Source organism: Muscardinus avellanarius, assembly GCF_963383645.1.
Source record: "Muscardinus avellanarius genome assembly, chromosome: 5".
NCBI lineage: Eukaryota > Metazoa > Chordata > Mammalia > Rodentia > Gliridae > Muscardinus > Muscardinus avellanarius.
In genome coordinates, this window is record NC_137790.1 from 11,199,393 (window position 1) to 11,216,809 (window position 17,417).

The window sequence follows — 17,417 nt, forward strand, 5'->3', positions numbered from 1 at the left end:
AAAAGAAATCAGCTGAGTGCAGAGTAAAATAGGAACCTAATGAGTGCTCAAAGAAAGAAGAAAGAGGTGAGGAACTGAAGGAAGCAACGTAAGCTCAGGAAGGCAGCAACCCGGCTTTGAGTGGTGGGGACACACAGCAACTACGCCACTGTGAGGTCGGCTCGGGCTAATAGGAAATGACCAGTACCTGAGCACCTGGCTCACGAGAAAACTTACGGATGCTGAAGCCTAAAACCAATCTTTCCTACTAAATTATCATTGTCAAATGTCAGTCATTTTTACCTCCAAATATGGGGAGCATTTTAAACTAGCCCAAACAGTCAAGATGCTTCAAGTTCTAGATTTCAATGGTTCTACATCCTTATAGATTTTAAGCTAATGTTTGTCCTTTACAACTTAACCATTTCTGTACCACCCACACGCCTATCAGCATCTCTCTGAACAGTTATTCTGATTTCTTAAGGAAAATCTTGTCCAACAGGAATGAACTTATACAGATCTCTCACCCCAAACCTAGGTAACGGTGAATTGTTACCTAATAGATACACACATGGCTCCCTTTCCAGTTATCATGCCTCAGACAAAAATGAGATGGGGAATTAAGCATGAGGGAATCAGGTGCCCAATACTGCCAAAATGGGGATGCTGAAGGAGCCAGCCCTTTTAATGGTCAGTAGTAGGGAAAGAATGAGAATAGCCCTATGCTAAATGAGATTCAAAGTGAAAAGATCCATGCACCTTCTATGGGAGAGGGGAGAAGCCATGAAGAGTCTCCAACTGCCCCGACAAGACTTTTAATCCCCTGCTTAGCCTCAGGTTAGAGAAACGAATAGCCCTCCCACCCAATTCTGCTCATTTCTTGAGGTGTCCTCCCTAAGAGCTACTGACTACATGATCCTGGCCAGCCTGTGTACAAAACAATGGATCCTTTGAGCCAAGTGAAAAGGAAGCCCTAGAGATCAGATCGATTGAATTTGAGCCAAAGCACACAGCACTGCTACTGCTTGAAGCTTTCTAAAGACAAGAGCGATGGCCTCCTCAGGAAAGAATACCTGAGGAAGAGGCTTGGTGGATTACTCCTGGGGTGGCAGGGCAGATCCTGCCAAAGAGCCAACTCCCGTTCTGCATGCCAGTGTAATGAGCCCTTCTTTGTATCAGATCTGGAGACAAGAGAGTGAGAACTGCCTAAGGAGACCAAAACCTAGGAGCTGGGGAAACCAATCACAGCTGATAAGATGCTATTTTCTCTACCTATGAAGACCAGTATGCTCACCTCACTTCATTTTTGACTGTTGGCTACTATTTTAGTCAGTAAAGTATCACTGGTCAATTCTGAAACTTAGCTTTAACAAATATAAAAATATACATAGGCTGATGTCTAGAGATCACTGCTATCTTTTAGGACTCATTTACTCAATATAAAGTTTGAATATTTTGCTAGCTTAAGACAATCCATGTATCATTCCAGGAACAATCATTCTAATGAAATATAGGCTGAATATTATTAGTCCCCTGAAATGAAGTTGCCATCAGCAAATCACATACGTATTCAAGCACATTATCTATTACTGGGAAGCAATAAAGAGGACAAGCTTCAGGGACTTCAGCCTAAATAAAATCATGTTTATACTAGCAAGAATAAACAATTCTAATGGATATAACTAGTAGTCATTCCTTATTTACAGACGTTAGTACTCTAAACTTGACCTACTGCTATATATACACCAGGCACAAGATGATGTATTTTACATATAGTACTAAGACAACAGCAGAGATAAGGTGGGGGGGGGGGTCCTAACACTCCAAACTATGTGGACTCAATGTCAAATAATGGGGGGCAATCTACATATTCACTTATCTTGTAAATAGAAGGGAAAGGAAGGCTGCCCAGCCAATGTATCAATTCTCACTGTTCAGTTGCTCAGTTACACAGCAATGTGTTCTGAGTTAAAGAAAATATTAGTTCCTACAACTTAATGCCAATTTGGAAAACCCACATATTACTTTCCCACATAACAAAAGGTTGTCTCAAAGGACGAGTACTTCTTTTTAGAGCAATAGCACAAACAATAGACAACCCATTTGTCCACATACATCTGGACAAACTGTGAGTCCAGATTTGGAGACCTGGTTTCTGTTCTTCCCAAATAGGTTTTCAAACCTTGGACATTTCACAGCCTCAGCCTCCATGCAAAGAAAAGATGGTCTCTATCTATTTGGCCCCTAGGTTATAAACCTTTAAGAATTGAGAAAAAAATTCTACAAGGCACTCTAAGCACTTCAGAAATACATGCTATTCATATGTGAATTACTTTTCACCTACAGACTCAGTCCATCAGAAAGCCTCCTAAAGATGGGAAGACATTATGCTACCTGAAAATTTCTAAAATCAAATTTGGACTTAACAAGTCCACCAGAAATAAACTAGTTTATATACTACAAAAATTTAAAATTCATCAGGACTGAGTTTTCATTCAAAATCTACAAAAGTATCTATAAAAGCAATTGTCCTGTAAAGAATACAAGCTTAATAAAATCATGCAATTTAAAAAGTATCAGTTTAAAGAAAGTAAAAGACAGGAGATACACAATTAGTTTTCTTCATCTTTCATGGAGATCAAAGGACAGTGTTGAAGACAGAACTACATCATCTGTAGAGCTTTTTTTCTAACATCTTTTGTACTTTTCGTCCCCTAAGGAGAAACAACTTGTGAAAAATATAGTCCCACCCATGGATGATGAAAAGGGGTAGGAATCAATATCAAGATAGGGTCCTAAAATTACAGGAGTGCTATAATATCCTCCACAAACACATTACTAAACCCCAAAGTTCTTGTTGATGGCATCATTTGAACATGCTATCCATCCTACAGAAGGACTCTAGTCTACCAATGGCAAGCATGCACTCTTGAATTCTGTTATTGATGGACAGTTTGCACTGAAACATCCTCACATGCTCTAAGTCACTATAACAAGAAAGATGCAGAGGCTGGGTATAGATGGTTAAGTCTTTTGAGAAAAAAAATGAGGAAAGGATGTATCAAGAAATGCAATATAACCTCAGAACTAAATTTCCCCTCTACAACTCAACCTCCCTACATCAATATCTCAAGCAGGTAGCCCAGCATACAAAAGCAACGAAATTTTTCCAAGATCCTGGACATATCTCCCAACTGGATCCACTTGGGAGGGCAACTGGCTGATGAAGAATATTACCAAATGACAAGAAAAAGACTAGAAAATTGGTACAATTAATTACCTGTTTAGTATGTTAACCAACACTGCTTGGGAGCAGGTAATTCCCAAAACACATAAAAAACACTTTAATTTGGTCTGTTCAATAAACATGGGGATCATCAGCAACATTTATTTCACTTCCCCCCAATTATCATTTAACAATACAATGATGACATGTAACTTAATAGACAGACTTGGAGGTCATTTGATTATGGTTCACTTCAACTTCAGTGAAAGTGGAAAAAAATAAAAGGAAAGAAGGAACTAGAAAAAAACTTTCCCCAAACATTCCACATACAGTGGCACAAAAAATACCTACAGGAAAGCATTCTTCCTTCTTTTGGCAATCAGTAGACTCATGCTAACAAAGTGAATCTGGCAAACTAACTTGTCCTGAAATAAGTACCACACAAGCACATGAGGTTTTCAGTACATAACTGATTGTACAATGTCTAAGGGTTATTTTTTTTTTTTAATGATAGTAGGGATTAGAGACAGGGGGGAAAAAAAAACACTAAAAATGAGCAAATCTTCTACATCAGCATTAAGGTTTACCAAGACTTGGCAGTGCAGACATATATCTTATTCATGACACCTTTTAACATATATTCTGCTCTACATATTCTACAATATGAGAATAACTGCTCTCTCCTAACTTTGGTATGAAAAATTTTAAACCACATTTTTGCACATTTCAGTCTGTTTTGCTCCATTTAAATTGAAATTTTACTTTCATTCATCTTTGAGAAAATAAAGTCTTGCAAGTAGATGATTTTCTGCTAAGTAAAATTTGGCTAAAACCTACAGCGTAAACAATGCCTGAGAGATGCAACAGTTACATAATTTTTTTCCAAAGAACAGTATTTTCTTAAGTGTCTCACCATATCCTTACGTTCATAAGGAGAAATAAACGAACATGAAAATTCCAAGAGAACACACAGCAAAAAGTCCAATATTTAGTATTATTTTCTCTTGTGGACTCTCTTCTAACATTTGTAAACAAACAGCCTCCTCTTCCATCAAGTCTCTGAGACTCCTCTTGCTGAGGCTCTTACTTTTAAAGCCACAAAACCAGTCTATGAACTTCCAGTACCGGCCTCGGTCCTCTGTTTCTTTCTTTCTCTCCTTCTCACCCATGAGAGCTGCTTGCCCGTTGGAGTAAGTGTCTACTGGTGTTTCTGCCTCTGAATGACCCAAAGAAGCCACAGGGTTGCCTTCCTCTCTGCAGGTCACCAAAAGATTAACATCTTCAGGCTGCAGGCCCTTAATGCTATCTTCGGATTTCCCGTTGGGAATGACCTGGTTGATGGCCTCACTATTCTCACTGCATCGCAGAATGCTCTTCTCCTGCATTTTGTACGGTTCATCTTTCTGAGAGCAACTCTCCTTCGACACCAAGTTCTTCTTGGACCAAAAAGTGGTCGTGCGAATCTGTTCTTTCGTGGGGGGTGGTGTAAGAAGACTAACAATTACAGTAATGAGTCCTGTGACCCAAAACAATGCCGTAGCCACATACATATAATGGATGTCTTTGATGAAGGCTGGCCTATTATCAGGTTGGTCACACTCTGGGGCACGGTAGGCAAAGGCCAGTATCAAACGGACTGCTCCAAGAACAAAGCCAGCCAGTCCACCATAGAAAGCCCCATGTTCATTGCAGCGCTTCCAGAAAATTGCCAGAAGGAACAGGGCTGCCACTGGGGGTGTCAGGTAATCTGCCACCTCCTGAATGTAAAGGTACATCTGGCCTCCTTGCATCTCCACGATGATTGGCACCCATGCTATGCTGATCACCACCATAAAAGCCACAAATATCCTCCCCACAATCATAAGTTCCCGGGAGCTTGCACTCTTGCGGATGAGCTTGTACACATCGAGGGTGAATATGGTACTGGCGCTGTTAAAGATAGAGTCCAAGTCACTCATTAAAGCTGCAATCATCACTGCCATCATCAAACCCCGAAGGCCCACAGGAACCAGCTTCATCACCAGGCGCGGGTAAGCAATATTCGAGCACCCAGCTCTGCTCCCACACACTTGCATGCAGTGCTCTGGATTGATGCAAGCTATATCATCAGCAAACAGAATCCTGGAAATCATTCCTGGGACAACTATGATAAACATTGGCAAAAGCTTCAAGAAGCCAGCCATAAGAGTCGAGCCTTTGGCATGAGCGATGTTTTTGGCTGCTAGGACCCTCTGCACGATGACTTGGTCAGCACACCAATACCACACTGAGGCTGGGGTCTGCCCAAGAACAAATCCAGGCCATGGAACATCTTCATCTTTTGGACCCCGCAACATTTTTAGGGCGTCTATCTTAGGTTTGACATTACAAGAATTTGTGTTGGAAAGGTTGTACGTCAACAAGATGGAAGTGACATTGGGTGAGGCCTGCATGTACCTTTTCTTAACTTCCTCAAACCCACCAATCTCCATCATGCTAATCACCATGAGCGTGAGTGCCCCCACAATCATGAGCAGAGCCTGCAGAGTGTCTGTGTAGATCACTGCAACAAGGCCTCCGGTGACAGTCAGCAAGGCAGTCATGCCAATGAGCAGGATGACAGACACGTAAAGGTTCCAACCCAAAGACTCCTGGATAAAGAGGGCACCCGAATAGAGGTCCACGGAGAGCTTGGTGAAGATATAGAGGATCAGAGACAAGGCTGCAAAATAGACCTGAATCCTATGGCCACCAAATCGCTTGGACAAGTATTCAGGCATGGTATACACCCCTGACCGGATATAAATCGGGATAAAAACCCACCCCAGAAGTTGCAAAAGCAGTAAGGCATTGAATTCCCATGCGCCCACTGCAAATCCACTCGCAGCTCCAGATCCTGCCAGCCCAATGAAGTGCTCACTCCCAATATTGCTCACAAACAGAGAGGCACCAACTGCTACCCAGGTCATAGAGCGCCCTGCCAGGAAGTATCCACTCACGGTGCTTCTATTAGATTTCCACATGGCAAAAAACCCAATGCACAGGACCAGGATAAAATACAGGGCCACTATGGCAATGTCTGCTGTCTCCAGTACAGCCCTCATTCTGGTAAATTGTGAATAAAAGCGTCCAAATGACAGAAGTGTCCAACTTTTATTTACTTATTAGTAACCCAGCCAAGTCTGTAAACCATACGTGAACTGGACTACACAGAGCAACACAGCAGGTCAAAGTCTTTGTCCTTTGGTTTGCTGTCTTGATGGTGGTGGTTGTGATAAACTTTGAAGGAGACAGTTTAAATTTTCCTCCGCTTCTTAATTGGGATTGACAACTTAGCTCGTACTCTTAATCCACTCTCCACAAGACCATCAGCATTTACTCAGGTGCTGGAGGAGAAATTCTGAGTTGCAGCTAAGTCTAGTGAAGCCTACTGTACCAACCCTGCAAGGCAGCAAAGACAAAAGACAAAGATTGAATTAGAGGAGGGTCTCACCAAGTGATGAGGAAACTTTCAGTCGAGCAAACACGGCGCAACAAGACATTCTTATAAAAAGAAAAATAACTTTTAAATACACATTCGTTCCACAGCAAAGCAGTCTATACTTTCATGGCTGATACTTAAAGTCAGTGAAAGTATTCATCATTTTGAGTATCAAAAATTCATCAACCTCATAACTTAATGGCCTACCTTCTCTAGTAAGTTAACTGTATACCATGATATTGTCCTTTCTTGTCTTATTGTGGCGGTATCAGCATGGAACAGACCTTACAATCTTAAAGCGTCATATGAAGGGAGAGCACTAATTATAATATGGGCACCAAAAGGAATCTTCAAATGCTACAGAGAGGGATTTGGGGGCTAACTTTATGGCCAGCTAGGATCCCAAATAAAACAGCAGACATGTATACTTGGTTTAAGCATCTAAGCCCCATGAAATTTAAACAGAAAAGCAAGTACTACTTAGCCTGTGCAAACCTACTGTTATTACACTTTCCTAAATCCCTACTATAAATGTGCATAGTTATCATAGGGTAATCTAGAACTTATGAGATGTCTAATGGGAAACCAGATATTCCACACACAAAAACTAGAAACACACAACTTGCAAAACAACCCCAAAGCTGCATTATTTCCATGAGTGAAAAACATTGGAAGATAAAAAGAGAAATTTAAAAGAGGTAATTTCCTTCCCCTCCTTTTCTTCAGGCAATATTTCCAAGAGAACTTCTGAGAGGATAAAGGCACTGTCTGGAGGTCTGATGCTGTTGAGCATTTTTTCCTTTAATGCCTTTTCATCGAAGGGCATAAAAAGCAGGGGGAGGAGGCAGAAGGAGAATAGTTTTCTGCAAGACTGAATAATTTGATTATTGTACCTTCCAAACCTGAACAAAACAGACATTTGTCAACCATTGGATAAATCATCTTCAGTAAGTCCATCTGACATTTTTCAGACCTGGATTAAGACAATCATTCTACAAAAAGAGACATTTAAATTTACTTAAAATCAAATTTTTGAATTTGATAGTTTTTTTTCCTAGTAAAGAGACAAATTCTAAATGTTCAAAAGTATAATTATAGCTGACAGAGCAATAAGAAAAACATTATCATTCAACCTCCCATGTTCATTTCTAAGCAATTTCTCATTTTTACTGAGGCAATCTCAAAATAAATGTTTCTTCATGCTTGAAAAAGCTGTTTATTACTGATCAAACTACTCTTAAGCATTTTCTTTTAAAACCAACAGCAAATTTAAATGCCATAAATAATTCTAAGCCCACTTCAATTGTTCAAAATATATCACAGTCCTGCCGGGCGTGGTGGCGCACGCTTGTAATCCCCGAGCTTGGGAGGCGGAGACAGGAGGATCGCGCAGGTTCGAAGCCAGCGGCACTGACTTAAGACACCCTGTTTCCAAATAAAAAGTATAAAAATAGGTCTCAGAGTGTATCCCGGAGGTAGAAGGGTTTCCAGGAACCCCAGTACCACAAAAAAAAAAAAAAGTCACAGTCCTAAAAACTTAAAAACATACTTCTCACTGGCAAGAAAAGAAGCCAGACATAATGCCTTAAGACTAATGCCCTATCAAATCAGGTTATTAGGTCTAATTCATAAAGATACTTAGATAAAAATGTCAATCCCATCCTTATCCCTTTTTTAAACACAAAGCACTACAGTAATTATGCTACGAAAACCAATTAAAATCCTTCCTCCTAAAAGTCAACTGCCAATGGCTGGCATAAATAAAATTGCCAAAGGCTAAAAATATACTTAATGTTGGGATTTCTATCGCTTATTTTCCAAATCCTGAAGGTTACATTTTATGATCCCCTTTCCACTTCCAAAAGCTTCTGAGGTTTAAACAAAATACTCTTGAAATTACTTAGGAAGAGAACCACTTAAAATTTTTAATGAACTCTAAGATGACAAATAAACATATGTTATTTAAAAGGGTATCATTAAGTGTTTCAGCCTACGGGACAGCACCTCAATTTCAATGGAAAGTGTCGCTGGCAGTTATGAAATCCTGCTACCTAACACCCAAACCATATCCTTGTCATTGGTCCAAGCTAACAGGTGAGCCATGCTCAATGTAGGTCAGAAGACCTTCTTTCTTCCAGGTATCTCCTCTCAATGGATACCTGACCATGTGTGAGGGAGAGAAAAATGCCTAGTGCCTTTGTGTTTATGTCTGGAGAAGAGGCAGGACTGAATTGGTGTCAGCAGCTGCCGCTGCAGCTTATCTGTTCAGAAACAAAGTGCTCAGAAACAAAGCAAGCACTTCTCACCAGGAAGCGATGCTAATATCAGTAACGTTCCTCACTGTTAAATATGATTTATGCAAGGCAGGTATCTATACTATTTACTCTGCACCCTGTGGAGTGCTCAGTCTACTTGAAATCCCCATGCAAGGACTGACCCCTACTTCCCTAGAAGATGTTCTGCCCAAAGAGGAAGTAACAAATACCAGCTCAAGGCCAAGTTCAACAATTTCTGCCTAGGTTTCTTGGGCCCTTCAAGAACCACTGCTGACAGTCCCTCTCACTGGACACTAGACCAGTATCTGGGTAGATTTTTAAATTTTTCCATTTTAAACAAAATACATCCAGAGATGAGCACCTACTAAAGTCTGGAAAAGGAAAAACAAAATCAAAAGTTTTCAATTTAGTTTGTAGAAAGATATAAACATTCTAATGCAATGCAAGCTAAATTTCATACTCATGAATAGAGATTGTCAAAGGCTTGAATTTTGACTATCCAGGAGATATGTTTCATGTTCCTTAAAAATGGTTCCAAATAGAATATACAACATAAGTTTTATACAATTTCTCTTTTTTTAAAGAGGTAAATTTCCCCAACAAAGACATAATGAGCACTGTCCAGATTCCTTTATTTTTAGGGAGAATACACTTAAAAAAAAAAAAAAAAAAAAAAAAACTTTCCCACCAAAAGAAAGGGCTTCCTTCTCAGAAAGTAATGTTTTATTTATAGTTTTACACAGAAATAAAATGCCATTTCAACACTGTCACTTATTTGTACAAATTAAATTATAACTGAAGAATTAATCCAGGAGTATATATAAATATGCTGGGGTTTTTTGTTTGTTTGTTTGTTTGTTTGTTTTTGTGGTACTGGGGTTCCTGGAAGCCCTTCTATATCCAGGCTACATTCCCAGACCTATTTTTTTATTTTTGGAAACAGGGTCTCTTAAGCCAGTGAGGCTGGCTGCGATCCTCCTGTCTCCACCTCCTAAGCGCGGGGATTACAAGCGTGTGTCACCATGCCTGGCGTTAAATATGCTGTTTTTGACCAACTAGGAAGACAGAAAAACGGGGGATAATAAATTTAAATCAAGTATTAAACTCCTTCAGGTGATATAAAGCATACTTAGCAAAATATAACTGTAATGACCAAATGTCTGTATCATCTAGAATGACCATATTATTTATCTACCAACAGAAAAGTTCTTCTTAAACAAGCTAAGGATGCATGGTCATTCTATCTAAAATGAAAAGTCACCTGTCATAGAAACCAAACAGGGAACAAGGAAAAGGATCCCTGAACTTAGTCAGGGACCCTCATAATAAATTCAATGACACGTCTTCTACCAAAGCATAGAATAGCAGGGGGAAGGGCATACACCTAATCAGGAAGCAGAGGCAGGAAGACCACAAGTTCCAAAGTCAGTCTGGGCAACTTAGCAAGCGCCTGTCTCAAAATACAAAAATAAAGAGGGCTGGCAGTGTTGCTCAGCAGTAGGATGCGCCCATGTTCAATGCCTAGTACCACAAAATGAGAACAGAATATGGTAACTCTTTAGTTTTGGGTCAGTTTACAAACATACTCAAGAGACAATCTGAACAGGCCAACCCAGTATCATCAATGGTAGACTTGATGAGTCTTGCTCCTATGCTGACCAAACTGAGAAAAATTCACATTACCAAATACTAATTTAAGGGTTACAAAACAGAGAGCTCCCCAAACCTCATTGTCTGGATTATAATCGCCTTTGTGTAATCTATCAAAACAAAGAAAAATCATGGACATACTGGAAGCTGGCTTTCTTCCCACCCCACCTCAAACTCCACACTGCCATAGACAATGGTTCTCACTAGCACCAGACTTCATGATTCTCCAAAGGATGTGGCTGTAGTTTACCAACAGGAACATAGCAGTGGCAAAGTGCAGCAGAAAGTGGACAGCTGGTTTCCAAGCTCTGACAACTCCTAACTTCAGGACCGCAGACAACACAACTCTATCTCTATGAACACTAACTGTCTCATCCGCACAATGCAACCACTGCCCAGCACCTAATGGCCTGCACGGAGAAACACAGAAAGCTTCTAATACTGCCCAGGACAACAGGCCAGTGTCAGTGAACATCAGCTTACTCACCACAACTGAAGAGACTGAAAAATCTGATAGCCCCTTCAGATTAAACTGTCAACTATATGCCAGGCATGTTAGCATCTTCACAAAAGTTATATTAAATAAAATAATGTACTTCGTTCCCTCATGAACTTTCTAAAGATCCCAACCACCTCAAGTATTAGCACCTACTTAGATTACTTCATTTGAATGAAGTACAAAAATTCTTAACAGATTTTAGGTCAGGCGTGGTGCCGCACGCTTGTAATCCCAGCATTTGGAAAGCTTAGACAGGAGGATCACAGTTTGCAGCCAGCCTCAGCTACTACTTAGTGAGGCCCTTTGCAACTCAGTGAAACCCTCTTCCAAAATAAAGAAGAAAAAAAAAAAAAATAGGGCTGGAGGCATAACTCGGAGGTAGAATGTCCCTGGGTTCCATCCCCAGTACCACCAAAAGAAAAGCTTAGAGATTTTCCACATATACTTTGTCACTTTGAGGCAATTCCACAAGTGAAATATTTACTGGTGCTTGGTGCCAAAAGCACAAGCCTGTCCTTACCCTTTGCTTACTTTAAAAATGTGGAGCACCAGCCAAGCATGGTGGCACACACCTGTATCCCAGTACCGGGAGGCTAAGACAGGAGGATTTGTAGGTGCAAGGGCAGCTTTAGCAGTGGAACAAGACTCTACAACCCAGCAAGACTATGCTTCAAAACAAAAAATAAAACTGGGCTGGGGGTGTAGTCTGGAGGTAGACTGCCTCTGGGTTTAATCCTCAGTACCACAAAAAAATAAAACATGGAACAGACATGATAGGTTTACCAGTGGCACTTTATAGCAAAAACAGGTTTTCCTAATACAAGTGACAATTCCAGCCAATTCTGAATTACAGGTGGAGTTGAAGACAACATTACAGATAACGGTATTACACCTAATCATTTAAGGAGTTTACCTTCAATCTGACAAAACATCTCTATTATACTACAACTCTGGCTTTTCAGGATTTTAAAAGTACATTAAGTACAGGAAACTCTAGTTGGACACAAATGATGCTTGACTATGAGTCTTTCTAGGTCCTCACACTCCATGACAAGGACAGAAGGGAAGGCAAAGTAGGTAGGTATTTCAGACTCCTCCCATAATCCTCTACCTCCCAAATAACCTTTATTGTTGATCACTTTTTCACTTATTTGTAGAGATTGAGAATGGTTTCCCATCTAAGGAAACCATGTCATCAAGTAAAATCTTATTTATCTAGAAAAGCTCAAACACCTGCAGGTTTATCATCTCATGTATTAACCTCCCCCAGGATATATACGTTTTAGCCTTCTAGCTTCTATTAATATAAAAGTTGGCTCACAATGGATTATTTTAATCTCAGAAAAATAAAAACCTTTTGTGTATGAGAACAACTGTGAAACTACCACTGATTTTAGAGCAAACTCCAACATCTTTTTTTAGAGAAATGAAAATATTAATTGCAACAGTGTCTGTGATACTGTATCATGTTAATCTCAATGACTATAAACATTTGTGTAACTTAGTGGCTTCAAGCAGCTCAACTCTGTTTATTAATGACTATCAAAAATAAATGAGCTATAAGTAGTGACTAAAAAACAAACCTGGACTCAATGAACTAAGTGCCCATTAGAACCAAGTAGGCCTTGTGCTTAGTTTTGTAAGCATTCTTTAATCCTCACAGTAATCATGAGATAAGGACAATTATGACCACTTCACAGATGAGAATACTGAAACCAAGGAGGGAGTAAAACCTGCCTCAGGATATAGTTGTGCTTACACCAGTATTTGCATGAATGAGTAAGTGTCTGGATAGTTTCTATCCTTAATCACAATGCAATACTACCTTCAAAGAAAAGAATCTTTCCTTACTAATAGGATTAAACATTAACAATATAAACTAATAAAAGTTACTTTAAAAAGTGAGGCTGCAAACAGCAAATATGATGAAATCCAGTTTCGGTACTTTTGTATGACCATATGTGAATGGATGCATGTATGGAGAAGATGTGGAGACTAGAAACAAAGACCCAGGTACAGGCATGCTAGGGAGGCGAGGCCCTGAGCAGACGCCCTGGCAAGGCAGCGCTAAGGCCACAGCTTATCAAAGTTCTCACTGGCCAAGTCAAGCTTTTTGCCTTTGTTCTCTATATAAAGCATTAACTAGTCCTTCCAGAACTTACAAATTACATCTCAAGACCTATATTTGCTCATTACCACAGTCCATATTAGACTATGCAAGCTCATCTCTACCAGCTAACTTCCACATCTTTAAAACATTAGATTTAAAAAAAAAAAAAAAAAACTGGCTGGGTTTGTTTTTTGTTTTTTCTGTTTCTGGGGATGGAACCCGGGGGCTTTCTACCTCCAGGCTACACTCCAAGACCTATTTTATATTTTATTTGGAAACAAGGTCTCACTAAGCTGCTGAGAGCCTTACCAAGTAGTAGCTGAGGCTGGCTTCGAACCTGCACGATCCTCTTATCTCAGCCTCCCAAGTACCAGGATTACAAGCGTGCGCCACTAGGCCCGGCATAAATTGGCTGTTTTTAAATGTGAGGCTTCTCCAATTGAACCACAATAGGCGCCGCTTCCCTTCATTATACTAACTCTATTTTAGAATGTGTTCCAGGTTTTACTGCTGTCGTATGTGTGTTTCTGGTCTGATGGTTTCCATGCAGTCAAAAGGGCAAGTTTGGTTGACGGGTAGCACTTCCCCCTCAGCTAACCCCCAAGTCAAAGCTTCCTGCTGATGGCAACTTATGAAGAACTTCTCCATCTATTTCTCCACTACACCTCAGTTCAATGTTTTGACAGACTTAGTTACATTATTATTATTATTACCATTATCATTACTACTGTGCTAAAGATTGAACCCAGGGCCTACTGCATGCTGGACACTCTACCAATGAACTATACTCTCAGCCCAAAAGAATTACTTTAGCATTTACCAAACACGATGCTCCAACCACCATTTTTGCACATGGACAAGCTCCTCCAACCACCAAACCCCCAAGAGGCAGGGGTAGTAATTATTCCCAACTTAGAGATAAGAAAACTGAGGACATTTAGAGGACCACTGAAGTAGAATATCCTCCCGGCACAAGGATGAAGAATGTATCATTTTACAACACTGTGGCTGAGACACACAAACCCCAGAGACAAACCTGTCAGATGAAATCTAACTGACATAGAAGGAATGGTGCCATGAGAAAACCAGCATTTGTAGCCCTAATACAATAATTTACCTAAGGCAATAATTATGATGGACGCTAAAACCCTCCAGTAAGAGGCTGATAGAGAACTTTTAAACAGATGACACCCACCACCTACACAGCAGTCACCTGGATCTAGATAAGACACCATCCAGAACCATTTAAGTACTCTTACAAAACAAAACATAATTTGAACTAATCAAATGTCTAACTACTGGCTTACAAAATATACCTCAACTAGCTGGGTGTGGTGGCACACGCTTGTAATCTCCATGCTTGGGAGGCTGAGACAGGAGGATCGCACCGGTTTGAAACCAGCCTCAGCTACTTAAGGCTATCAGCAACTTGATGAGACCCTGTGTCCAAATAAAATATAAAACAGGTGTGAGGGGAGCTGTTACTAAGAAATTTAAGAGACGTAATCTGAGGATCTTCTTTGAATTCAATAACTAGAGACAATAAAAAAATCTGAACATGGACACCAGATGTTAAGGGATTGTGTTTAGGTGTGATAAAGATGTTATGGTTTGCTTTTAAAGTCCTAATCTTTTAGATATATACTAAATATTTATAGGTGAGATGCCATACCTGTGTTTCCTTTAAAGAACTCCAGCAATAACCAATTCAGTCACCAGTAATACACGCTAAAGCCAACAGATGACTACTTAACAACAAAATATCCAGTTTCAAGTTTGTTACTTCACATATCACTTATTACAAAGGAAAAAAAGATGTATTTACAATGGAGCAAGCTGGTGGTTGTCATGGAAATGAAATGACTGCCTAAATTCCCTGCAGTAGAAAAACTGACATGCTCCCCAATGATTCACCGACAGCCTTATGAATATTCCTGCCAACTATGTTTAAGTGATCCCTAATAAATCTTTAGAGCAAATCCTAAATGAGATACTGCAGGACACGGGGACGGAACTCCAAAGGGCCACTATCATTAATGTCATTAATGGGGAGGCTTTAGAACTGTTCATAGAGACCAACAACTACATGTGTGATCTTTGACTGAATGTTAGATTTTTTTTTTGGGGGGGGGGCAGGTCTGGGGATGGAACCAGTGGCATTAGGCCTCCGAGCTACACCCCCTGCCCGGTTTTTTATCCTTTATTTTGAAACAGGGTCTCACTGAGTTGCAGAGGCCCTCTCTAAGTAGCTGAGGCTGTCCGCGAAACGTGATCCTCCTGTCTCAGCCTCCCGAATGCTGGGATTACAAGCGTGCGCCACTACGCCTGGCTCGAATGTTGGATTTTTAAAAACTAAAAAACACTGCATGAATAAATACAATTTTCAGTATAAATTGAATATTTTGTAATACTACCGTACCAATGTCATATTTGAATGACATCATTATGCTGTGGATGGAAAGAAGACCCTTTCTTAATTCTAAGAAAGGTATGCCAAGATGTCTGCAACTCTCAAATGGTACAGATTAAAAACAATAAAATACGGTGAATTTCAACAACTACTGATCTAGGTAAAAAGCAACAAGTATCAGTGAACTGTTCTTGTAACAGTTTGAAATTCTAAGATAAAGATAAAATACACTCCACATTAAAAAGGGCGGGCTGTAATAAGATTGGTAAATCGTTACTTTACCTATTGGAGCTGAGTGATGGATACAATATAATCTCTAAACTATTCACTTGTCTGCCTGTAGTCTTAATTCTCCCTTCTGTACAAAGGGGAAAGCATTCACCTTGTGGCAAGATCAGCAGATTACTAGATATAAAGTTCTATCAATGGAGTCTTTCCGGCAAAGCTGCTGGAAGACCTCTTCAACACAACTACTCAAGGGCTCTGCATGTTCCTGCCCTTCTGCACCAGCTCACGGGCATGGCTCGTTCTCATGAAGTTTCTACCTTGCCTGAACACCCTAGCCACGACGAGCTTGCAAGGTTTTGTCCCTCCTTTGTCCTCCTTTGGTTTTCTCATTGCATTTGCTAATCTGTCTCCCTTAATACTTACTAGAACACCAACACTGGAACTCTGTCTTATTTACCCCTATATTCTTTAAACACATTAGTGCTGGCACACAGTAGGCACTCAAAAGAGATGTAAAATACTTTCTTTAGTTTAGAGGGACTTTGTATTACAACTGTATTTTTCTACAGAAGCAGTGCTCAAACACATGACTAGCTTGAGACTGCCTCAGAACCTGGCTTGGTCAGTCACTAAGCTGTATGTCCCTGTGTACCTTTCCGCTTCAATGTTTCCCTTCTGTAAAATGTAAATATACTACCTAATCTGTAAGATGCTACGGATTTAAGAGAAGGAAAAACATGTATCACAAATACATATTCACACACATAACACCCACTCCAATCAATCACTAAGAGGAGGTGTGACAGCTGCTCATCATCCCACAGAGCCTAACATAAGGTGGAGAGAGGTAAAATACCAGCCAGGTCAACTCTGGTTTACCTTCATGTTCTTTTCTGCTCTCATCCTACTTGGATCCTATTTTATGTTCCTAGAAAGACCTTTCCTAGAATATATAGGACATAGTTTCTAATTTGCCATGTAACTGAGGCAAAAAATGTAAACACAAGCATCTTCCTGGTAGACTAGATTCTAACTCTCCCAGGATGCCAAGTCATAAACAGATACTGAAATTGGATGCTTCCTCAGAAAGGTAATTTTGGCTGGAAATTTTTAAAATCTAATTTTCTCCAAGGTTTGGAGAATATAGGATTTTTTGAGAAGTTAAAAGAGACCACAAATAAGATAACAATAACAAGTGATAAAACATATTACCTGACTTAAACATAAGGAACTAAGAAGTAAACATAAAAACAAAGGCATAGTGCTATAGATTATGAATGCAACTACACTGTCCTCTTGTATTTCAGACAGGACAAGTATAGATGGGTATAAAAATCTAAAGAAACAGGCTTACAACAACTGCTTTCCTTGGATGTCAGCAAATAAGAGATCTTGAAATTTTCAAGTAGCTTCCAGTGATTTCATCCTAGTTAAAGTATTTAACAAAGAAATGAAATTAAGAGAACTCCGTTTATTCACATTTTCTTATACACAAACTGAATTGGCAAAAATTTAGTTCACACATGAATATGTCATTCTTTGAGACAGTGTTACCAAAGTCTGCTGGCTGAATTAACCC

At 39.8% G+C, this 17,417-nt stretch overlaps 2 protein-coding genes across 2 annotated transcripts in view; both read right to left on the reverse strand.

The window, feature by feature from the left end:
• The window catches only part of MRPS6 (mitochondrial ribosomal protein S6), a gene marked incomplete at both ends in the record, with an annotated part of 55,623 nt that overhangs the window by 27,042 nt on the left and 11,164 nt on the right, over positions 1-17,417 (reverse strand). The window lies entirely within an intron of this gene.
• SLC5A3 (solute carrier family 5 member 3) lies at positions 4,132-6,288 on the reverse strand (the record flags this gene model as incomplete). Its single annotated transcript, XM_080696346.1, has 1 exon — positions 4,132-6,288. One exon carries the CDS (start codon positions 6,286-6,288, stop codon positions 4,132-4,134), a length of 2,157 nt encoding a protein of 718 aa, XP_080552472.1.